At 42.4% G+C, this 24,383-nt stretch overlaps 2 protein-coding genes and 1 long non-coding RNA gene across 3 annotated transcripts; 2 read left to right on the forward strand and 1 right to left on the reverse strand.

Moving 5' to 3' along the window:
* Positions 1-2,070: 2,070 nt before the first annotated feature.
* Positions 2,071-21,091, forward strand: LOC119482520. The gene is made up of 3 exons (XR_005205452.1): positions 2,071-2,081; positions 16,483-16,487; positions 20,956-21,091. It is a non-coding gene; the product is annotated as an uncharacterized LOC119482520 (long non-coding RNA).
* On the forward strand, positions 9,935-14,388 carry LOC119482025 (intermediate filament protein ON3-like). The gene is made up of 9 exons (XM_037759425.1): positions 9,935-10,508; positions 11,796-12,004; positions 12,118-12,178; positions 12,284-12,379; positions 12,507-12,671; positions 12,777-12,902; positions 13,004-13,224; positions 13,319-13,371; positions 13,487-14,388. The coding sequence occupies exons 1-9, from the start codon at positions 10,068-10,070 to the stop codon at positions 13,678-13,680; spliced, it is 1,566 nt and encodes a 521-aa protein (XP_037615353.1). The 5' UTR covers positions 9,935-10,067; the 3' UTR covers positions 13,681-14,388.
* On the reverse strand, positions 21,077-23,443 carry LOC119482412 (keratin, type II cytoskeletal 8-like). The gene is made up of 9 exons (XM_037759915.1): positions 23,036-23,443; positions 22,684-22,892; positions 22,531-22,591; positions 22,330-22,425; positions 22,038-22,202; positions 21,808-21,933; positions 21,490-21,710; positions 21,343-21,395; positions 21,077-21,231 (listed from the first exon to the last, which is right to left on the reverse strand). The coding sequence occupies exons 1-9, from the start codon at positions 23,426-23,428 to the stop codon at positions 21,092-21,094; spliced, it is 1,464 nt and encodes a 487-aa protein (XP_037615843.1). The 5' UTR covers positions 23,429-23,443; the 3' UTR covers positions 21,077-21,091.
* Positions 23,444-24,383: the final 940 nt, after the last annotated feature.

A 24,383-nucleotide genomic window follows, 5' to 3' on the forward strand; every position in this document is an offset into this window, starting at 1 on the left:
ACTTCAGAGAAGGTTTCAGTGGGTTATTAGATGAAGTTTAATGATTGCCCCCGTAAAAATGTCTCTTCTACCCCCCGTACTGCACTCCAACAACTGTGCTGCTTTATGGTGTCAATTTTTAAAGTTATCAATCTTTGTTCTTCATACTTTCTTAGACTATCTTGTGTGAATCAAGTATCGCAACTTAAATGCCAATAAGTGTGCCAGCAACAATATTCTGACTTACGCTTGGCAGAATGTGATTTATGAGTACAAGTTAATAATTTCCTACTATCAAAAGTTGTGTTCTGGAGGCCAAAAGGGTGGGGTGGTTTGATGGCACATTCTCAATGTTCGTTCACGAGTTCCAACTTGCAAGTATGCAGGTATGTGCCAAGTAGTCTGCTGTTAGAGGCTGCAGTTCTCTATTGTTTCCCCTCTTTTTTTTTAATATGAGCATTTACACCATATTTACTTAACTAAATCATTATTGCACAATGTTCACAGATTCTCACATGAATGACATTGAGTGGTGGCTTTATCTGGGGATATATTTCTCACACACACGCGCGCACACACACACACAGTCGTGTTTTCATGACTTTTGAGGACAACCCTAACTGTAACTGCTACTTGCTTAATCCTAACCCTTACCCGAACCCTGAAATATAATGATTTACATTATGGGGAGGTGCATTTTGATCCCATATGGAAGGCGTATCTCCACAATGTGACTGTGTAAACAGGTTTATGTCCCCACAACGTGGGTAATACAGGCCACACACACACACACACACACACACACACACACACACACACACACACACGCACACACACACACACACACACACAAAGGGAGTTACAGAGATAATAAGTATGTGATGAATGACAAGACAGTGGTTGCTAGGCACTGCAGGAACAATAACAAAAGGTGACTACACATCTTTGATAGTGAATTATGGGAAGAAAATGTAGTCTGATTTTCTCTATATACTCAACTGTTTTAGGATATTCAGACACTTTACCATTTAATCTGCCTGCTTGAATGCAAACATCCAAATAACACTCTAAGATAAAACTCTAACACATTGAAAACAACACATGAAAAGCTATATGACACAGTTAAGTGTAAATGCGTACAAATAACCTACATGTCATTGTGATTCTTACATAACCAGCCACAAATCATCATGTCATGTCTAGAACTCTCTCAGATCTTACGAATGGGAGGTACAGTTGCAACACCAAACAGGTTTCACACCCTATAGGGGCCTTCAACCCATGACTGTGTTGACTGAGTAGCCACACCCTTTAACAACTTCAGCAGATCCTGTAGTATTCGGTGTATGTAAAGAGCGTACTGCAGTAAATTCTATCAATTTCTATTGAAACCAGTGATAGATGTGTAGACCGAGGCAAGTGGCATGCCTTCCTCAGTATGCTGCATTGAGTCACTATGAGGTGATAGTGATTGGGTGGGTGGAGTCCGAGGAATGTGTTGGCTACAGGCACAACAGACCTGCTTAGACAAGCTGTCTGTGTGTTATAACGACTGCTCAGGGCCACAGCCCACTCAAAGAATGGAAAGCAGAATGACTTACAATAGTACAAACTTAAAAACAATTCAACTTTATTACAATTATCATATACATACATAGGTACATACATGAAATTTGACCTCTGCATTTAAGCATTTAGGAGCAGTGGGCTGCTGTGAAGCACCCGGGAAGCAACTTGGGGTTCAGTGTTTTGCTCAAGGACACTTCAACATGCTGACAATAGGAGCCGGGGATCGAACTACCAAAGCAAATCAAAAGATTATCATAACATTCTGCTTAGAGGGAGTTTCTATGCCACTTTTGTTTAAAAAAAAGACTAAGCGGGCATAGTGACATGCAGTTTGAGGTACTGGTGAGACAGTGAAATACCATCCAGGAAGGACAGATATTCAATTTAAATGATCATCACACAAGGGGCAAACTGCTTATCACGATCTAACGCTCATTTACACACACACTCATACACCGATGTATCTTGCCCAAGGACACTGCGATAAGCGGATTTTTATGGAGCCGGGGATTGAACCACAGATCTTCCGATCAGTGGATTAGTGGACCTCCTGAGCCACAGCCTCCCAAAGTGCGGCGTTCAAGTTACAAAGTAATCCACCAGGTATGTGGACTTTCATGTATTTGATTGGTCAACGCAGGTGCTAACATGCTGATGTTTAGCGGGTAATATTTTGCTTAGTTTAGCCTGTTGACAGTCAGCCAGTCTAACAAAAGTTGTAGACTGACATTGCCATCCGTAGAATCATACTGCATCCCCTAGCATGACAAAAAACTGACAAACAAGCAAATTAATGCAAATAAATCTGTTTGATATTATTCTTTAGCTCAGCTATTCTCAACCACTGGGCCGGGGCCCACTGGTGGGCCTCAGAGAGCTGCCTAGTGGGCCGCGAAGGTGCTGCCAAATGGTTAGATTAACCGTTATTCTGTATTTCAGAGGTTATAGCGGGCTTTTAAAGCTAGGTATCAAATGAAACTAGAAAACCTAAAGAATCCATCGGTACCAACCATGTCATACTAGCTTGTCGGGAAGGAGGCTAAATAACGCTCCCGCATAAAGTTATGCAAAATTTTGGTGAGGAAAAACTGGCATGGCCATTTTCAAAGGGGTCCCTTGACCTCTGACCTCAAGATATGTGAATGAAAATGGGTTCTATGGTTACCCATGAGTCTCCCCTTTACAGACATATATGTCACAGATGCAGTGACACAAAATCGAGCAATTTTTGGGAAGGTGGTCCTCGAAAAAACGTTAACAATCGGACGTGGGCCTCGAGTTACAAAAGGTTGAGAACCCCTGCTTTAGCTAATCTGTGAAACTGACTGATTATTTCTCCGCCAGCATTGACAAAATTGGTGATTATTAATATAGTACAGCTCTTTAAACAAAAAACAGGAAATCAGAAAGAACACTGTACAACCACAGATGCTGTTTGTCGTTCGGTACCACCGCACACGGCACCCTTTAGCGCCAGTATGAAACGCACCGGGCGTTCCATTAACTGTAATGTAAAGCCATCCGCGACAATAGTAAACGCCCTTAGGAAATGTGCCGGGAGTGTTGTGATGTAGTTTAAAGAGCGAAAGAGACTCACAGGGCGTTTGGAGGGGAGGTGGATGGGTCCAACAAAGGCTTTAATCCAGGAGACCGTTGTTCATGTACTGTGCGTCATGTTACAATCAGCCATTTGTTCGTTTCCCGTTTTCACAACGTTCAGTGTCATTTTCATGTACAAACGTAGTAGTTTTAAGCCCAACCATGTAGTGACGCCAAGGAGCGTGACAAAGCAGCGTCATGTAATGGGATGAGAACATGTCGTCAATTGAGCACAGCTGTTTCGACAAAAGAACATGAAACCAGAAAAACTGAATCAGAGCTACTGTATGTGACTTCATGCAAGAGCAGGTGTTGTTAAATGTCCACTAACACAAGCAAGCATTGGATTATGTTGCTATGTTTTTATTTGGCTAGATGTGCAAGACCTTCCCTGTCTGACGGGGAATGAGTCATGTAGGCAGAGTTCCCATGCCCGACTTCTTCCCATAATTGCAGCGAGGCGGTGTGTGTGGGCCATAAGCAAGGTGTTAAAGTCCAGAATTGTAAAGTAATATCTCATGGCGATTTTCAAGCAAGCAGTGTGGATGTGTTTGGAAATGTGTTAGCATGCCAACAATCTGTTGACTTTACAACCCTGTGTAAAATCCGTAAATACTGGCAACTCTGTTAGTCAGTGAGACATTCTCTGGGAGACGTTCATTTCATTGACATGCTCATTGATACCTTTTATTCTACACATTCATTGCAGGTTAACCACATTCTCTTCACTTTGCTCCGCAACATATTTTCATGACTCGCGGCCGCTGTGTTGTATGGGTGTGTACCTTTTTGCAGGTGGTGAAACTGTGAGGCGCAGATTAAAATCCAATCCAACAACACTCCCTCATAATGAACACACCCACAACCTTACGAGGATGCCAAAACAAGTACGGAGGGGTGTGGTTGTGTGTCTAAAGGCTTCAGATTTTCTCTTCTGTGTTTGTTGATTATTATTCATGTGGTCAAAGAATAGTTTGATTATACTCATTCAGATCTGATAGGACGTCTGGCCTTCTGAACTTCCTGTATGAAGCACAGTTAAACCCCTTCTGTGATGTTACAGGGAAAATACACGTGAATATGACTGCACACGGCATGGATAAAGTGTGCTATAATATGCCATTGAAAAAAAGGAACGCTTAATTACTATTATACCACAGTCATGCAGCAAGAGTTCTCTTCACTGGAAAAGCACCACAGATACCAGTCTAACCAGATCCCGTTCTCATAATTAAAGTTTTTTAAATGTAAAATATGTTGCTGTAAGCTCAATAATTATGAAGATCATTTTAAAAAGAGCATTGAACTTCTACTATGATTAGTCAAATCCTTTACAGGTTTTCTCAACTGTTGTTTTTTCAGAAGCGAAAGTCACTGTCCCATGATGTTTGCAAAGATTCATGACTTTCAAACGTTCACAAGCTGTGGCTTATTTTGACAAGAATGTGCTCCACCCAAAGATGATGCACATCAGATATGAAGGTGACTGGATCAACAGTCTAAGAGAATTTGCAAAAGCTATGTTCTCAAAATTTTTTAAACGAAGGACATACAGTATATGTGGTGCAGCACTTGTGATTAGAAATATGTAGCACCAAGTTGTGGTATTATTTTAACTATGGAAAATAGCTGTGGATAATGATCACTGGCCTCCCCTGTTGTTACCAGACTGCTGCATTAACAACTAGTGAGTATGCCTTATGTTAACTAAACAAATTGATTTAAACAAACAAGAAAGAAAAGTAAATTACCCCGAGACATGGGAGGCTGGAGCTGTTCAACAGGTTTCAGCATCCAGAGGCAAAGCTGTTAAAACAGCAAAGGAAAGTTAAGATCACTGCGCCTAAAGCTAGAGACAGGAATCCATCAAACACTTGACATGTGGAATTCAGTCACGCAGTGGCCTTTGGGTGTGAAGAAATTGGCAACCATAAAACAGCACCTTCATTGTTTGCTTTTACTACAACAAATTCTTTCAAGAAAAATGCAAAGAATATTAAGGAGCGTGAGAGCAGCAGCTACATTCAACTGTTTGTGTGGATTAATTTTAGTGCTGATACAAAATCCATCAAGTACACTGCATTACTACAAACTACCTAGTATATTTAGAGACATATTTTGCAGTACGAACTGCTTACTTTTAAGAGTAACAGAATAGCTTTTTGTATTTCCAACATCCTGTAATTAACTTGATTTTTAGTGATGCATAGTCAATAGAAGTGGGTGTGGATGACAGCAGTTACAGTGCATGAGCAGGTGTAGAACGATGTCCATAGCTAGATGATGAAAGACGTTTGCGTGTTTGTGTGTGTGTGCGGGTATTACTCACATTGTGGGGACCGAAATCTATTTACACAGTCACATTGTGGGGACTCGCCTTCCTTTTGGGGACAAAATGCAAGTCCCCATAACGTAAATCATTGCATTTTAGCGTGAAGACTTGGTTTGAGGTTAAGGCAAGGTTAGGTTAAGGTTAAGGTTAAGGTTAAGGTTAAGGTTAAGGTTAGGGTAACGGCTGGGCCACACAGGGAAGGTCACAGCGCGTGGCGGCTGCAGAACCTGTTGTTTTTTATTTCAGCGCCCATGTTAACAGGTTAGAGTAGCCACACTGCCCGCGTGAGCAGCACGGCTCGATTGCAGCTCGGCTGCATGTCAGCTGCGTCTCTTTTTGATTTTCTAGGTCTTGCCTATTTTTGCAGTGTGCCACGCGCGGTTCACAGCATCAACAGACAGTGAAAGTGATCGTTTGACAGTATATTGACATCATACCAGCAACACTACTACAGTTTCAATGTCTATATCTGTAGAATACGTCACAGACAAGAAATATTTTTACAATTCCTGTCTTTATTTCAAAATAAAAACCCTATAGCGTTTTTCGGTGGAAAGAATCAAACCATTCGTTAACACAATGCAAAAAACAATTAACCCACTTGCAGGTCTTACTGCCAACTTTTAATATTGTAAACACAGTCATAGCAGAAACCCCAGGTATATGTTATATGCTCATGCGGACTGTGTGGCCCGGCCGTAAGGGTTAGAATTAGGCAAGTAGCGGTTATGGTTAGAATCAGGCTTCAAGTCTCCAGTAAATGAATGTAAGTCAATATAATGTACTCTTAAGTGACGGAAACACAACTGTATGTGTGAATGTTTCTTACTGCCTCCATGTATGATAATACACAAAAGTATTCATGCATTGCAAGGATGACAAAACCCTCAGTCACTTCATCTGCACCCCATAACAATGCATTTTGCTGTGAACAGTAGTATACTAGACTCCAGCTGCACAAATGTAAATTTGTCACATGAATATGACATAGAGATGCTAGCTGCACCTTTTTGACCTTTGACCTGACCTAGCTTTTAAAATGAACTCCTCAAGACTGAACTTAATCCTTCAATTTGTTTTTGTACTTTAACACTAAGAGGAAAAGAATGTCAGGTGTCACCTTAAATTACATTCACAACCTGTTGTGTACATTCTACAGACATTTCTGACCCATTCACAGATTGAACATTGCTCTTCACACTGTAAACTTTCACTGACTCAGTCTGTGTCATTTCAGTGTTCTGCAACTACTCATTCACATAGTTAAAGAAGCATGACCTACCAAACTACACCTCAGCCATTGTAAAGGGCCCACACCCAGTTTACATATACTGCAGAGGCACAAAAGGAAAGTCCAAGTGACTTAGTTTTAGACAAAAGCTTTAAGACAGTTCACCTTCCCAAAAGAAATAATGCAAACAAATTAACAGTTGGACGCAGCATTGTTAGATACTGCATGAAGTAATCACCCTCACCCTGCCCCACCTACTGACACACATGGCCACATTTTAATTTATTACTCATAAACCTTTGCAAAAACACGCCCACCATCATCTCACACATCTAGTTACATGAACTTTTAACTTGGTGAATGAGGTCTTGCATGTTGACTTGCTTAAGAAAATCCAGACTTGACCAGGCTTGAGTGCCTGATTTATGATAGATATGACTGATGACTTTTCAGACAAGCACAGACACAGCTCCTAACGAATGTGATCTGTGTCAACCTATTCTCAGAATACATCAGCAAGGAGATTTTCTCTAGATTTCAATCTTTGCTGCTCCAGTGAAAACGATTAATCCATGTTTATTGAACTTTTCAATACTGAGACTGTTTGGGTAGCCAGGGCCTCACCCTGCATGCTGATCGCTATTGTGTGGTTGTGATTTATTGGCATCACATGGCACTCAGATATGTGCATTGAGTACTGGTGTTAAAGACTGGCAAAGCATGAGAGAGCAGTGTGAGAGATACAGGTATCTGCATGTGTGTGCATGGGTGGTTATTAATAAGTAAAAGGTCAAACAATTCTCAGTTTCTCATCGAGTTCTGTGCAGCGGCAAAACTAGCACATCAATTTTCCCCAAATAGCTGTTGGACAGCAGAGATTTGAGCTTTCGAGTAAAGTTCCACACCATGGTAGAAATTAAAGGCATGTGCATGTGAAAAGTTGGGGAAGAACGAAAAAGAATGCAGGCCTCACCTACACCAAAGGTGCAGAGGAGAGAAACAAGTGAGGTAGCGTTTGAGTATGGAACAACTCTTTGTGGTGAAATGCATCAAATGCAAAAAAAAACACTTCCCCGATTCATGTGCAAGATTGTTTTCAACAGAACAAGGATGCAAAACAAAACCCATTATTCTGTCAGTCTGAAGCATGTAATTTGTGTGGCATCTTTCTGGCAGCAATAAAGAAATTGTTTTGCTCTCTGTTAAAACAAGAATCTAATGAGACATAACTTTGCCTAGGGCATTTGGTTGGGTAACCTGTAATAATACCTTATGCTTGTAGTTTAGTCCTTTGTTTGTATTAATCCATGCTTGGCTGTTCTATGTCGACTAAAAAACTACTGATACGTATGGGTTAAGATGTCCAGATTTCAGTTCAATATACAACAGAGCAGAAGTTATCATGTTTTCACCACTGGAAGTGCACTTTATAGGGCACTTCATCATGTTTTTTCCTCTGGAAAGGCACCCTAGAAGGCATTTCATCCCGTTTTCTCCACTGGAAGGGCACCTTAGAGGGCACTTTATCACATTGTCATTATCACATCAATCTTTCACATCAAAGAGAACACTTTTGCTGAGGTGTGTTCGAACATGGGGGCACCAAGGAAAGGCCTTTTTCTGACACTTCTGTAGTGTGGCGTGACCTGTGAGCTAGCCAGTTGAGCAGAGTGCCGGTCCTGGCATGAAGCCACGCCACACTAACATTCCAAAAAGTGTGGGCGGCTAGAGCACACGCAAAGACCAAACCAAAAGTTCACAGAACTGCAGATGGCAATGCGATCGCGGAGAAGACATTAAAAAATTGCAAAAGTCTGTATTATTATTATGCATGCATTAACATATAAGCAGCATTTTAATGTTGAAGTTGGTTATTATGTAGCCAAACTTAACTCCTTTATATATTAGTAGGTAGATTAATGAATAATATAGTCCGATTTATCTGTTTAGCTCTAATGAAGAAGACACTGAAAAATAACTCGTAACTTCAGCTGCTGTCAAATAAATGTGTTAACAGAACAATACTTCCCTCTGAAATATAGTGGAGGAAGAGTACAATGTAACAATGTGTAACATGGAAATACTAGTTGAGTAAAAATACTTGGTAACTTTTCCCCACTGGTAATATGTTTGGTAACTTCAAAATACAGGAAGTTGATACATTTGTATGTGAAACCAAGCAGTATTGAGGACAACAGAAAAAAAAAATGGGGACAGCCGCGATCCGGGGACCTGTGTGCCTGGGATAATTACACATTTTTCAAGGTCTTAATAATTGAATTTCCAGCTAAGCTAAACTAGCATAATTAACTATAGTTGGCATGTGACAGTCGATATGTACTGCAAGGAGAGAGTATCCTTTCATGCTGAAATGTTTCAGCTAAACCTGTTAAATTTTTGCTGTGAGAAATTAAAAGACTGACATTTTTTTTGTTTACTGTTACTGGTTACTGTTTACTCTGAATTAAATAAAAATTAACTTGTAGCATGTCTTCTAATTTAGCTGCTAATTGAGTAGGCTACTCTTGCACTATTGCAGAAGGGTGTTAAAATCTATGCACTGCACCATGGCTGTTCCGGTTATGTACCGCCAGTGTTAAAAACATTTGTGCATAGGGAGAGAATACACCTTAGTTTTTCTTACTATTTGGTGCATCCAAAAATAAAACTGACCCAAAATGACTTAAACTGAGGAAACCTGAACATACCAAAGGAGAACTAAACTTTGACTGCTTCATATGGATTGTACAGTATGTTCTAACATGGTTTATGTTCAAGCCTACTGTGAAAACATGAGTGCACTAAAAAGGCATTTGTTTGGTTATTGGAAGGTATTAATGTTGGCTTAGGTTGTAATATTTATTTATGTTTTCTAAAAAAGGGATTTCCATAAATGTTAACCTTTTTGCCCTTTACTCATCCACAACCCCTCCCTACAAGCCTCGAATACTAATTTCACTGCGCTGTGACCAAGCAGGCGACACACTCAAAGAGTTTCTTTTTCCTTACATAGTCACATTTTCACTCTACTTCTTTACTTCTCGTTCTCTCTCACTCCCCTTCAGCATGTGGCAGGGTGTGTCACGGCTTATCTCCTGACAATCCCTCCCTACCTGTTTTACAGGATTGGCCACTCCTGTCATTCAGAGCCAGAGGCGTGTAGCCTGAGTAGGCTGGACGGCAAAAGTGAGAGTCCAGGTTGAGGTGGCGGAAGAGGATCCTCCCCCTCGCTCGGCAGACATAAAAGCTGGCAGAGTGTACAGTCAGACACTCAGAGGGACTCGGCTCTCCTTTTGACAACTGCTCAACTTCTGTTCTCCTTTTCTCAGAGAGTTGATAACCTTTACCACTGCAAACATGAGCACCAGGAGGACACAATCAGTCTATGGTGGCAGCACCAGGAGGTCATTTGCTCCAACTAGCAGCTACTCTGTAAAGCAAACCAGTTATGGTTCTGCAGCTGGTGGTGGTGGTGGCAGTAGAGCTAGTTTTGGTTATGGTATGTCTTCAGGGGGTGGTGGAGGAATGGGAATGGGTGGTGGTTTTGGAGGGGGAATGGGTGGTGGTATGGGAATGGGAATGGGTGGTGGTGGTGGTTATGGCTCCAGTTTTAGCCAAGGCGGCGGCGGCGGCGGCGGCGGCGGCTTCGGCTTCGCTCCGATCACAGCTGTTACAACCAACCAGAGCCTGCTGGCCCCTCTGAACCTGGCAATTGACCCATCCATCCAGGTTGTCCGCACCCAGGAGAAGGAGCAGATCAAGACCCTCAACAACCGCTTCGCCTCCTTCATCGACAAGGTATGTTCCTGTGCTTTCTGTGTGACTGTCTTATGAACAATTTACTGTAGGTCTCATTATCTTTGTACGGACGACTTGCATGCTCTCCCTGGGCTACATTTACTTCTAGCAGCTGTCAAAAGTGAATCATCTTATTTTCCTGCTTAAACCTGTAATTGACAAGAAATGACTAAAAAGTTTAAACTTTAGCATATAGTACTATATAGTAAAAACAATTTGCTGACTAAATGTAAAGCTGACAAAGCAGCTGTGAATCTTATCTCTGTGATGTTGTATCCGTCAATGAGTTACAGCCTCTGGGATTAGGAAAGATTATAAAAATATCAGTCTGTCGCTGATTGTGACCCAATTTTACACTGGCAACACTATCCAAAATCTACCTAAAGTAACAGTTGGCCTGTTGGCCTGTCTGGGCCTGTCCAAGCCTCTCAGCCCACTATCTAAACATGAGTGTGGATTATAGTACAGTGACTTACCTGGAGACTGGCAGAGAGATCTATCTGCACTATGCCCACAGAGTCCAAAGTCTTTCATTTGCACATTGAACCTATCACCTGGTTGTTATTGGCAACAAGAATGCTAAGTGCAGAACAGTACAATCACACGTCTGTGTTAATGTTTGCATGCAAGCTATATGGGGAGTTGTCCTTTATGAAGAGTGAGACTCTCCAAACACATTGTTTAGTTGAGTTGGCTGAGTTGGCACTCAGTCAAAAACTCACAAGACAAAGCACTCATCCCATAATACTGCTCTGCTTTGTCTTCTTTATCTGCCACACCTAGTTTTTTTTTTTTTACGGCCGGAGTGACTGTGTGGCTTCATAGCTCAACAGAGCATGCATGATGACTCATAGGCAAAGAAGAGATACAATAGGTGAAACACTTAAAGCCACATACACAGGAAACATCTGGATAGAACATACTATATTTTAATAATAATAAAGAATAATTGAATATTTGTATTCTGTGAGCATTAAAAGAATCAAGCCTTACCTTTTACATGTTTTAGTATTAAAATTGCTTGAACAGCAAGCAGGCAAAGATATGCCGTCATGAGTTACAGTTGTTGTGACTAGGGTGTGGCAATCCAGATAGGCAACTATCTACGCAGTCATGTAGATAAAGGTGTGGCTTTTTAAAACCTCATACCACAATGACACGCCCTTTGTGCACTAATTGCTCCAATTAAAAATTATACAAAATTTTAAAAGTCACTATTGAGTCCAGAAACAATTCAACATTTTGAAACGACATCTGACAATTTTCACTGGTTTTGTGTCTCCACAGGTCCGTTTCCTGGAGCAGCAGAACAAGATGCTGGAGACCAAATGGAGCCTCCTGCAGGACCAGACCACCACCCGCTCCAACATCGATGGCATGTTCGAGGCTTACATTGCCAACCTGCGCAGACAGCTCGACGGGCTGGGCAATGAGAAGGTCAAGCTGGAGGGAGAGCTGAGGAACATGCAGGGCCTGGTTGAGGACTTCAAGAATAAGTGAGTGCTTGCATGACATGGTCACTATTTATAACATACAGTATACCTTGATATAGTGAGCAGAAGTTCAAAATGGAGCAGATGTACTAAAGCGTTGCCTTCTGTTCCAACAGATATGAAGATGAAATCAACAAACGTGCAGCTGCAGAGAACGAGTTTGTGCTCCTGAAGAAGGTGCGAATACATCAAGATGGCCATTAAATGTTTTTTTCAATCCTTGGGTTTGATAAAACATGGCCAGTTATAACACTTCCTGTTTCTATATGATTTTCCTTCCAGGACGTTGATGCTGCCTACATGAACAAGGTGGAGCTGGAAGCCAGGGCTGATGCTCTTCAGGATGAGATCAACTTCCTCAGGGCTGTCTATGAGGCTGTATGTATCTATAATATCTAATATTTCATAACCATTTGATTTAAAGCTGATGATCATCCACTCCTTGTGTAAATCAGCTATAAAGGACAAAGAGTTAACTGTTGTGCAACAACCATTGGTTCTGTAGGAGCTTCGTGAGCTGCAAGGCCAGATCAAGGACACCTCCGTCATCGTGGAGATGGACAACAGCCGTACCCTGGATATGGATTCTATTGTTGCTGAAGTGCGTGCTCAGTATGAGGACATTGCCAACCGCAGCAAGAATGAAGCAGAGACCTGGTACAAACAGAAGGTGAGTGAAAAGAAAACTTTAGGTTTATACCCTGTCTTTTATATACACTTGCAACACCTCTCCCAACCATGTTCTTGATACACCTTGTTGTATTTTTTATAATAGTATGAGGAGATGCAGTCCTCTGCTGGACAGTATGGTGACGACCTGCGCACAACCAAGGCTGAGATTTCTGAGCTGAACCGCATGATCGCCCGTCTTCAAAATGAGATTGAGTCTGTCAAGGGACAGGTATATTTCAAGACCTTCTCATGGATGATTCTGTATTATTAACACACTTCATTGTTTAAGAGAATTTGCAGTTATTAAACCATCAACATAATTTTCCACAGAGGGCCAGCCTTGAGGCTCAGATCGCAGAGGCTGAGGAGCGTGGTGAGCTGGCAGTGAAGGATGCCAAGCTCCGCATCAGGGACCTGGAGGATGCTCTGCAGAGAGCCAAGCAGGACATGGCCCGCCAGGTGCGCGAATACCAGGAGCTGATGAACGTCAAGCTGGCCCTGGACATCGAAATCGCCACCTACAGGAAACTGCTGGAAGGAGAGGAGTGCAGGTGGGATAGACTTGAATATTCAATGTAGTTTAACGGCTGCAGCATTAGCTTCAACTCTGAATTAAACACTAACTCGTCATTATTCCACCACTAGACTGAACAGCGGAGGCGCAAGCGCAACCATCCACGTGCAGCAGACCTCTGGTGGTAAGTTTCAGATTTTATACATCATCAATCATCATCAAAAGTGATACCTGAACCAACAGACCACACTGACTGATGGATGGATAAATGATAACATTCATGTTTTTTTTTACTCCAGGAGTATCCAGCAGCGGCGGCGGCGGTGGATACAGCTCCGGCGGTGGATACGGCTCCGGCGGTGGATTCGGCTACGGTGGTGGCAGCAGCATGTCTGGTGGTTATGGTGGAAGTTTGTCGAGTGGTTATGGTGGTGGTGGTACTATTACCAAGTCCTCATCCACATCAATCAGCAGCTCCAGGAGAAATTATTAAAAAGGAGAGCCGTCCCTCATCCCCTCCAGAAGCTCTTAAATTTGATCTCAGTCTGAACCCATTCATGGTGCTATGCAATACTGTTAAGCATGTTCAACAAGACAGCTGAATATATTGTGTTACACTGCTACCAGTTTCAAAGATCACTGGCAGCTTTTCTTACTGTTCTGTTTAACATAATTCAACAAGAGTTTCTGAAAGTAAACATGGCCTTAAACACACAACGGCCAGGTCAGTTCTTTCTGCACTTACGTCCAACAAATAAGGAAAAAAGGAAAAAACACAAAGGTTGTGATGAAGTGTTAAAACTAAACAAGGAAAACATTTGAAAACCTGTACTCAACCTTGTCAACTTGGATGCCTTTTATACTGTAGAGCAATGATGAACTACTCTGAAATAAACACATCTGAATGCTGATATTAGTAATGAGAGCAAGTCACTGACCACATCTGATCACTGGAGAAATACAAAAGAAATGTAATTTCTGTGACTTTACATGTTTACAGTTTCCCTTTGAACTGATTGGCTACTGGCTTGTTCTTTTAACTGTTTTGTGAAATGGTTCCATGTTTAGTTTTACATTTCCCTGCCTTCACGATAAAACCACGCTGAAACCAGATTTATTTTGTCAAAACCTTCCTACCAACATGACTGATGAATGTTGCAGCAAATGAATCTGAAAAAAATAAATCCGAGAACTAAAATGATTGCCTCTCACTCTCATTATTGCTGTGATAAATGAAAGAAAAAGCTTAGGAAGGTTGTACATACAGTACAGTAAATGGCAAAATGTAATTTCACATGAGGGCAGTGATGTGCCACTTTTCTACTACTCACTTCCTGCTTGGTTTAGCAGTCTGCCATGATATGCATGTATACAGTATGTCAACTTTACATATGAAAATCATGATTCTTATAGGTTTTGAATCCACAAAGCCTTACACATTGCTACTCGGTGAGATCACACAAAAAACTGAAGAAATAAACCTCGACAGCTTTTGCAGTTCAAACGTTAGCTGCTGTGGACACACTTAGTTTCGCTAGATCTCACAGTGGTTGTAGTGTGTTGCACAACAATGCAAATGCTCTGCAACCTGCTGGATAATGTTAATAGTACATTATTGTAAATCTGAATCTGCTTGAAGGATTCTCTATCAAAAACAAAACCCAAGCAGTTCTATGCCCTCTGATTGACAGCTCAAACCTTAACAGGCAGTTTTTTAAACTCACAGAGCCGCCATGGAGAGATAGGACATTATCCCCTCTGTACTGTACATAGCTGATGTGATCACCTGTGAGAAATAAACGCAAGTATGTATCATGGCAAGGAAATGGTGACTGAAGCTTTTGCAACCCATCAGCCGCATTCTCAGTTGACTGAAAGTATGTTGAAAGTAGTTGGTGATATGAGAGTGTTAAGATCGGTAGGGAATTCTTCAGAAGCAAGCCCCTGTTGGGTAGGATCTGTAATCACATGGCTCACACAGAGAGAGACTGGGAAGAGGGAGGGACATTGGCTGAGGCCATACAGACTCCATGATAGTAACAAACTGACAGCAACTTCATCTGACTACCAAACATAAAGAACAAAGTATTTAAGCCTAAAGACAATTCATAGGTTTACCTGCTTCACATCCAGGGCCAAGCCAAGTTTATGTGTACTGTGACTGTAAGCAGCCGGGATACTGCCCACACTCTGGTGGTCAAACACAGCCAGGAGGACACATAGAGTAAGCACTACTCCACCCTGTGCCACTCACAATATAGGGAAAGAAACCTATGTTACCAGTGACCATATTTACACTCTTATGCTCGTAAAGGGGAACTACGCGCATTTACAAAATTCATACATGTTATTCCTATAGTCTAAGACAGGGGTTCTCAACCTTTTGTAACTCGAGGCCCACTTCCGATTGTTAAAAAATTTCCGAGGACCACCTTCCCAAATAAATAACAAACTGGCCTGTAAATATGTGTTATGCCACTGTCAGGTGTAATGACCCATATAGATATTCAGCTTACCCTCACCCATCACTGCCTGTCATTATGATTCCAAAGTATTCAGGGTCATATTTCCTCACCACACACTTTTACTGGTTTCAAAAATTGCTCAATTTTGTGTCACTGCATCTGTGACATATATGTCTGTAAAGAGGAGACTCGTGGGTACCCATAGAACTTATTTTCATTCACATATCTTTAGGTCAGAGGTCAAGGGACCCCTTTGAAAATGGCCATGCCAGTTTTTCCTCACCAAAATTTAGCGTAATTTTGGAGCATTATTTAGCCTCCTTCCCGACAAGCTAGTATGACATGGTTGGTAACAAAGGATTCATTAGGTTTTTCTAGTTTCATATGATGCCAGTATCTTCACTCTAGCTTTAAAAGTGAGCCCACTATAACCTCTGAAATACAGAATAGCTGTTAATCTAAACATTAGGCAGCACCTTCGCGGCCCACTGGGTGGCTCTCCGAGGCCCACTAGTTGAGAATAGCTGGTCTAAGACAGTCCAAAAAATATTAGTGAACATTAACAACTCTCTCCCAAATCCAAATACTAAAGTGCTAAAACTCATAGGGTAAAAAGTCTGGAACTGCTCCATAGACAATGAATTAGGAAACATGTTATAGATGACACTAAGAGCACCCAGGGTAATATTATATGGGAGTATATGGGTGCATTTTCTGTTTCAGAATGGAGAATACCTCAATATGATGAATGTTATTTGGGTATAAAAAATGAGTCTCCCATTCATTGTCGATAGACCAGCTCCAGATTTTATACCCTATGACATCACAAGTTTGAGTCTTACTTCTCTGGTTTCTGGCGTTGAGAGAGAGTAGCTCATGGGCTTAATTTGGGTGGTGTTCCACTTTAATCAAAAAAAAAGCACAATGTATGCTTTTGTGCTTAGACCTGTATCACATATGTCTAACGGGTAAAAAAAAATGTACCATGTTGATTGATCTGCATTATTTTCTGCACACACAATGATGTATTTTTAAATGTGCCCTGAGCACTCAAAGTCTGTATTGGCAGGTTAACAAAAACTATCCTTTCTTCATCTTCATCTAAGGCTGACACAGAGAGTGACCGGGAAGAGAGAGGGACATTGGCTCACGCCATACAAACTTCACCACTTACAAACTGACAGCAACTTCATGTGACTACCAAACAGGATCAAAGTATTTAACCATAAAGATAATACATAGGCCTAGGCCTAAGCAGAATGTATGCTTTTGTGCTTAGACCTGTATCACGCGTGTCTATTTTTAAATGTGCCCTGTGCACACAATGTTTGTATTGGCAGTTAATAGGGTAAGAAAAAAGATCCTTTCTTCATCTTCACCTAAGGCTGAGAGCGCTGGCAGTGATCCTGAATTTAATTGTTAAATTTGGTTCCAGAGGAATAAAAGTTGAGTCATAATATTACTACAAGGCACATGCCAACTTGTGAAGTGTAAACATTCATGTTTCCACAAAACCAGTCACATCATCATTAGAGCTATTACGGGTGACGCATCTTTTCTCCCGAGAAAGGAAATTACTCCTGTTGTTACAAATCCAGCATTAAACTCCGCTGACAAACCAGCAGTCTCAAACTCCTTATTAACAATATATTATCACTTGTACAAGGCATGTGGCCCTGTTGTTGTTCTCCTGTGTTGTGCACCAGTATTACTGTCATTATTGATACTTGAAATGTACAATTGACTCTTCCCTAAGTCATTCCCTAAGTCCCACTCCTCGAACTCAGACTTGCCAATCATAGCATAGCTTCGGCCAGCTCCTCTGACCAGGGTCCGTGTCAGGGTTTCTATGGCTGGACCCAAATGCAGACACAAGACAACGTTGATGAAAAGGTAAGTATTATGTTGAGTTTTTGATATTGCAGGCTGGTGTTTAGAGTGTGGAGGTTTCCGGGGATGTAATATGGAAGGCGGGCAGGAAGAGAACTGACTGGCGGGCTGGATGAGCTGAAGCCGCAGGTAGGTTTTTCCTGGAAGATGGCAAGGCCGTTAGTTTTGTCGGAGAAGCTTGCTTGATTGGTGTGCTGATTGCAGGAGACTGGCAAGAGCATTGATTGCAGATTATGTCTAGGTGACAAGTGAAAAAGAAAGAGGACAAGAAGGGGGATGGAAACAAGCAAACAGACAGACAAAACCAAACCACACCAAGCACACGTCACTCATACTAAAAGCCAAAAAAATAATTAAAACACACTCACAACAGGCAGGCAGATGTCATGGAGGACAACCCACCGGGCTTGTCAGGGTGCCGCTGATGGAACTCCCAGATGAGGGCGGGGTCCAGGATAAGGTGGCAATGAGGCCAACACCTCCCCTTCGGGTCGTAACCCTGTGTAGGCAGGGTGGTCGTCAATGATGCAAGGAAGAGGAGGAGGAACTAGGGGGCTGGAGGAGACAGGTTTGAGGTGGGAAACATGGAAAGAGGAGTGGATCTAGAGGGTACGGGGAAGTTTCAGGTGGACAACTGATGGGTTGATTATCCTCTCCACGGCAAAGGGACCAATGAACCTGGGGGGACAGTTTTTGTGAGCCAGTTTTGAAAGGCATATCCTGAGTTGAAAACCATACCTTGTCTCCAGGGATGTAGCTGGGTGCTGGGGTGCGATGGCAGTTGGCCTGTCATTGGTATTGGCCTGAGGCTCTCAACAGCATACTCCACTCAGGGGAGTTGGGAGGCCCAGGTGGCAGGGTTGGTGGACACCAGGCAGCGAAGGGTGGATTCAAGCTTTTGATTAGCTCTTTCAGCTTGGCCGTTGGGCAAACTTACTGAAACAGTCCACCACAGTGAGGATGACTGTCATGCCACCAGAAGCAGGCAAACCAGAGACAAAGTCGAGAGCCAGGTGTGACCAGGGGAGGCAGGGAATAGGCAGAGGGTGGAGCAGACTGGAACTGGGCTGGGTGGAAGTGATATTTTAGGCACAGACAAAAGACTTAGTGTCCATCTCCATGAACGGCCACTAGAACCGTCTACAGAGAAAGGCCAAGGTGCGGTTAATACCAGGGTGGCAGGTCAGGTTAGAGGAATGAGCCCATTGCAGTACACAAGATTTTACAGAATCTGGGACAAACAGGTGACCCGGAAGGCCGTTACCTGGATCAAGTGGTTTGGGACCTGTATGTGAGCATGAATTTAAAGAAAAAGAAATGCCAAAGAAGACTGCCCACCTGGCTTGATGGGCGTTGAGGCACTTAGCAGTCTGGATATACGCCAGGTTTTTGCGATCTGTTCACACCAGACCAAAGTCTTGCCACATATCCGTGTTGTTCTCGTCCGTCGTTCTCCTCCGGTGTGTCTGAAAACATTCCTGCTGCCGTCCCACAATTTGTTTATGAGCCACGGCGACCTTTGGCAGTTAACTCACGGACTGTGCGCCCTCATTTGCAACCGAATAGGTTTGTCCCGCCCCGTTTGTTAGCAACCCAGGTCCATGCAATTCACATCGAAATCAACCCTGATCTGACCCACCTCTTGAACTGGCTCGCAAAGGCGAGTTGATCAACACGGGTTAACCCTTTCATACACACAACCAACCCTGGTTCAACCCTGGTTGAGTCATCGGTGTGACTCTGGCTAAAAGCCACCAATCCAGAGCATTAGTTTCTAAGGGCCGGTCCAGACGTTCAGTGGAAAGACCCAGCTGCTGAACCAGCACCAGAGTCAATTAAAGCGAGACGTCCAGTGGACTGACCTTTCCAAATGAGGGAAACATGCAGCTGGGTTTGATGGCGGGGAGACAAAGGTAAGGCGCCATGGCTCGTTAGGGTCCTTCCCTCTCCTGACGAGCCTGCTATTTTAACAGACGCTGGGGACAGGAAGCAAGGAAGTGACCAGACCCAGTCATTATTTGTGGGCTGTCTAGATCAGGAAACATGTGATTCAACAAGCCACTCAGATCTGGCTCCCCTTTCAAAGTCACATGCAGGCTCATTAGAATATATCACCCACAGCTTGAGAACTACCTTTGCAAAGGTGCTCCTTCAGTGGTGGAAGAAATACTGAGATCGTTGACTTGAGTAAAAGTAACTAAAAGTAAATACTCTGTTACAAGTAAAAGTCCTGCATTCAAAATCTGGTGGGACTGATTTTAACTACTTTATATAAAACTGGGTACCTTTATCCATAATATACATCATAATTTATTTGTTGATTATGCTTTATATTTTGTATTGATAACTTGAATCTGCTAAGTAACTAGTAACTAAAGCTGCCAAACAAATGTAGTGGAGTAGAAGTATAAAGTAACATGAAATGGAAATACTCAAGTAAAGTACAAGCAACTGAAAATTGTATTTAAATAGAGTACTTGAGTAAATGAACTTGGTTACATACCACCACTGAGCACCTTATTTTTCTCACAAGCCAATCAGAGCAGACTGGGCTTTTTTAGGAGGGGGGCTTAAAGAGACAGGCGCTAAATCGGAGCGCTTCAGACAGAGGGTGAATACAGGTATATGCAGACAGACAGTATGGGAAAAATAATGTGTTTTTTGAAGATTAAAGCATGTAAACATGTTCTAGCAGAAACCCAAAATACAAGTATGAACCTGGAAATGAGCGTGATATGTCCCCTTTAAACACTAAAATGTAATTGCCGTGGGTCTTTCAATGGTTTGTACATGCATATCTGGCAGACTGCTAAACCAAGCAGGAAGTGAGTAGTAGAAAAGTGGCAATAAAACCCTCCTTTTTCTTTCATTTAACACAACAATAATGAAAGTGAGAGGCAATCATTTTGGTTCTCAGATTTATTTATTTTTGTATTCATTTGATGTCATTTGCTGCAACATTCATCAGTCATGTTGCTATGAAGTCTTTTACAAAATAAATCTGGTTATAGTTGTATCTTGAAGTGCAAAAAGTAAACATAGAAACATTTGAAAGAACAGTAAAAAGAACAAGCCAGTAGCCAATCAAAGTTCAAAGAGAAACTGTAAACAGTTAAAGTTACACAAATTCAAAATTTCTGTATTTCTCTGGTGATTAGATCTGGTCAGTGACTTGCTCTTCTTACTAATATCAGCATTCAGATGTGTGTATTTCAGGGCATTTAAGCATACACTCCAGTACAAACACTATGTAAATTGACAAGATAGAGTACAGGTTTTCAAATATTTTCCTTGTTTAGTTTTAACACTTCATCAAAACCCTTGTGTTTTGTTGCCATGTTTACCTTCAGAATCTCTTGTTGAATTATGTTATACAGAACAGTAAGAAAAGCTGCCAGTGATATTTGAAACAGAACTGGTAGCAGTGTAACACAATATATTCAGCTGTCTTGTTGAACATGCTTAACAGTATTGCATAGCACCATTAATGGGTTCAGACTGAGATCAAATTCAAGAGTTTCTGAATGGGATGAGGGACGGCTCTCCTTTTTAATAGACTCTGCTGGAGCTGGATGATGTGACTGACTTGGTAATAATGCCACCATAACCACCAGACCCACCACCATAACCACCAGACGAGCTGCTGCCACCGTAGCCGAATCCACCGCTGGAGCTGCCGCTGGAGAATCCTGGAGTGGAAAAAAAACATGTAAGTGTTATCATTTATCCATCCATCAGTTAGTGTGGTCTGTTGGTTCAGGTATCACTTTTGATGATGATGTATAAAATCTGAAACTTACCACCAGAGGTCTGCTGCACGTGGATGGTTGCGCTTGCGCCTCCGCTGGCCAGTCTAGTGGTGGAATAATGACGAGTTAGTGTTTAATTCAGAGTTGAAGCTAATGCTGCAGCCGTTAAACTACATTGAATATTCAAGTATATCCCACCTGCTCTCCTCTCCTTCCAGCAGTTTCCTGTAGGTGGCGATTTCGATGTCCAGGGCCAGCTTGACGTTCATCAGGTCCTGGTATTCGCGCACCTGGCGGGCCATGTCCTGCTTGGCTCTCTGCAGAGCATCCTCCAGGTCCCTGATGCGGAGCTTGGCATCCTTCACTGCCAGCTCACCACGCTCCTCAGCCTCTGTGATCTGAGCCTCAAGGCTGGCCCTCTGTGGAAAATTATGTTGATGGTTTAATAACTGCAAATCCTCTTAAACAATGAAGTGTTGAATATGGAATCATCCATGAAAAGGTCTTGAAATATACCTGTCCCTTGACAGACTCAATCTCATTCTGAAGACGGGCGATCATGCGGTTCAGCTCAGAAATCTCAGTCTTGGTTGCGCGAAGGTCGTCACCATACTGTCCAGCAGAGGACTGCATCTCCTCATACTATTATAAAAATACAACAAGGTGTATCAAGAACATGGTTGGGAGAGGTGTTGCAAGTGTATATAAAAGACACGGGATAAATCTCAAGTTTTCTTTTCACTCACCTTCTGTGTGTACCAGGACTCTGCTTCATTCTTGCTGCGGTTGGCAATGTCCTCATACTGAGCACGCACTTCAGCCACAATAGAATCCATGTCCAGGTTACGGCTGTTGTCCATCTCCACGACGACGGAGGTGTCCTTGATCTGGCCCTGCAGCTCACGAAGCTCCTACAGAACCAATGGTTGTTGCACAACAGTTAACTCTTTGTCCTTCATAGCTGATTTACACAAGGAGTGGATGATCATCAGCTTTAAATCAAATGGTTATGAAATATTAGATATTATAGATACATACAGCCTCATAGATGGCCCTGAGGAAGTTGATCTCATCCTGAAGAGCATCAGCCCTGGCTTCCAGCTCCACCTTGTTCATGTAGGCAGCATCAACGTCCTGGAAAGAAAATCATGTAGAAACAAGAAGTGTTATAACTGGCCACATTGTAATAAACCCCAAGATTGACAAAAACATTTAATGGCCATATTGATGTATTCACACCTTCTTCAGGATCACAAACTCGTTCTCTGCAACTGCACGTTTGTTGATTTCATCTTCATACCTGTTGGAAGACAAGGCAACGCTTTAGTACATCTGCTCCATTTTGAACAAGGTATATGTTATAAATAATGACCATGTCATGCAAGCACTCACTTCCTCTTGAAGTCCTCAACCAGGCCCTGCATGTTCCTCAGCTCTCCCTCCAGCTTGACCTTCTCATTGCCCAGCCCGTCGAGCTGTCTGCGCAGGTTGGCAATGTAAGCCTCGAACATGCCATCGATGTTGGAGCGAGTGGTGGTCTGGTCCTGCAGGAGGCTCCATTTGGTCTCCAGCATCTTGTTCTGCTGCTCTAGGAAACGGACCTGTGGAGACACAAAACCAGTTTTAGCTTTGTAGTCCAGGGAGAATGTAGCCCAGGGAGAGCATACAGATCCCCTGTACTAAGATATTGAAGCCTACAGTAAATTGTACATAAGACAGTCACACAGAAAGCACAGGAACATACCTTGTCGATGAAGGAGGCGAAGCGGTTGTTGAGGGTCTTGATCTGCTCCTTCTCATGGGTGCGGACAACCTGGATGTTTGGGTCAATTGCCAGGTTCAGAGGGGCCAGCAGGCTCTGGTTGACTGTAACAGCTGTGATTTGTGGAGCGATGAAGTTGCCGCCTGCTTGGCTAGAACCAAAGCCATAACCACCACCACCACCCATTCCCATTCCCATACCACCACCCATTGACATACCAGAACCACCAGAAAACATGCCAAAAGCAGCTCCAGATCCAGCACCAGCACCAGCTCCAGCACCATAACTGCTTCTCTTTACAGAGTAGCTGTTAGTTGGTGCAAATGACCTCCTGGTGCTGCCACCAGAGCTTGTGACTGAGTATGCCTTCCTCATGTTTGCAGTGGTTAAGTTTGTCAATTCTCTGAGAAGAGGAGAACAGAAGATGAGCAGTCGTCAAAGGAGAGCCGAGTTCTTCTGAGTGTCTGGCTGAAGACTCTGCTGGCTTTTATGTCTGTGCCAAGCGAAGGGGAGGACCCTCTTCAGCCACCTCAACCTGGACTCATTTTTGCTGTCCAGCCTCTTCAGGCTACACGCCTCTGGCTCTGAATGTCAGGAATGGCCTGCAAAACAGGTAGGGAGGGAATGTCAGAAGATATGCTGTGACACACCCTGCACTCGGACATGCTGAAGGGGAAGATAGCAAGAGATGAACAAGTCGAGCGAAAATGTGACTATGCATGGAAAAAGAGCCTATTCAAGTGTGTAACCCCTGTAGTGGTCACAGGGCAGTGAAATTAATTTCAAAAGGGACAAAAAGTAAACATGTATGGAAATCTCCTTTTCAAAAATAAAAATAGAGAATACAAATAAATCAATCAATTAATATTACAATCTAAGCCAGCATTAGTACCTTTCAATAGCCAAACAAACTATTTTTTGAGTGCACTCAAATAGTTTCATAGTAGGCTTGAACATAAACCATATTAGAATATACTGTATAATCCATATGAAGCAGTCAAAGCTCAGTTCTCCTTTGGTATGTTCATCATGTAAACCATGTCTTACACACCTCACATTTTTATAATAAATGTAACATTTAGGTGCATATATTTTTCGTATACTCTCCCTGTGCACAAATGTTTGTAACACTGGTGGTACATAACCAGCCAGGGTGCAGTGCATAGAGAACACCCTTCTGCAATAGTCGCAGAGTAGCCTACTCAATTAGCAGCAAAATTAAAAGAATTAAGATACAATTTACATTCCCTTTTTTATTCATTCCAAATTCTAGTGTTTTCATATCTAACAGCAGTCAAATTTAACAGGTGTAGCTCACATATTTCAGCAT

Source organism: Sebastes umbrosus, chromosome 1 (assembly GCF_015220745.1).
Source record: "Sebastes umbrosus isolate fSebUmb1 chromosome 1, fSebUmb1.pri, whole genome shotgun sequence".
NCBI lineage: Eukaryota > Metazoa > Chordata > Actinopteri > Perciformes > Sebastidae > Sebastes > Sebastes umbrosus.

Bases quoted from the DNA above. Each gene is read 5' to 3' on its own strand.
- LOC119482025 (XM_037759425.1), top strand. From the start codon at position 10,068: ATGAGCACCAGGAGGACACAATCAGTCTATGGTGGCAGCACCAGGAGG. The intron at 12,179-12,283 runs GTGCGAATACAT...TTTTCCTTCCAG, and splicing joins AGTTTGTGCTCCTGAAGAAG to GACGTTGATGCTGCCTACAT. The intron at 12,672-12,776 runs GTGAGTGAAAAG...TTTTTATAATAG, and splicing joins AGACCTGGTACAAACAGAAG to TATGAGGAGATGCAGTCCTC.
- LOC119482412 (XM_037759915.1), bottom strand. From the start codon at position 23,428: ATGAGGAAGGCATACTCAGTCACAAGCTCTGGTGGCAGCACCAGGAGG. The intron at 22,203-22,329 runs GTATGTATCTAT...TTGGTTCTGTAG, and splicing joins TCAGGGCCATCTATGAGGCT to GAGCTTCGTGAGCTGCAGGG. The intron at 21,232-21,342 runs GTAAGTTTCAGA...TTTCCACTCCAG, and splicing joins CGTGCAGCAGACCTCTGGTG to GATTCTCCAGCGGCAGCTCC.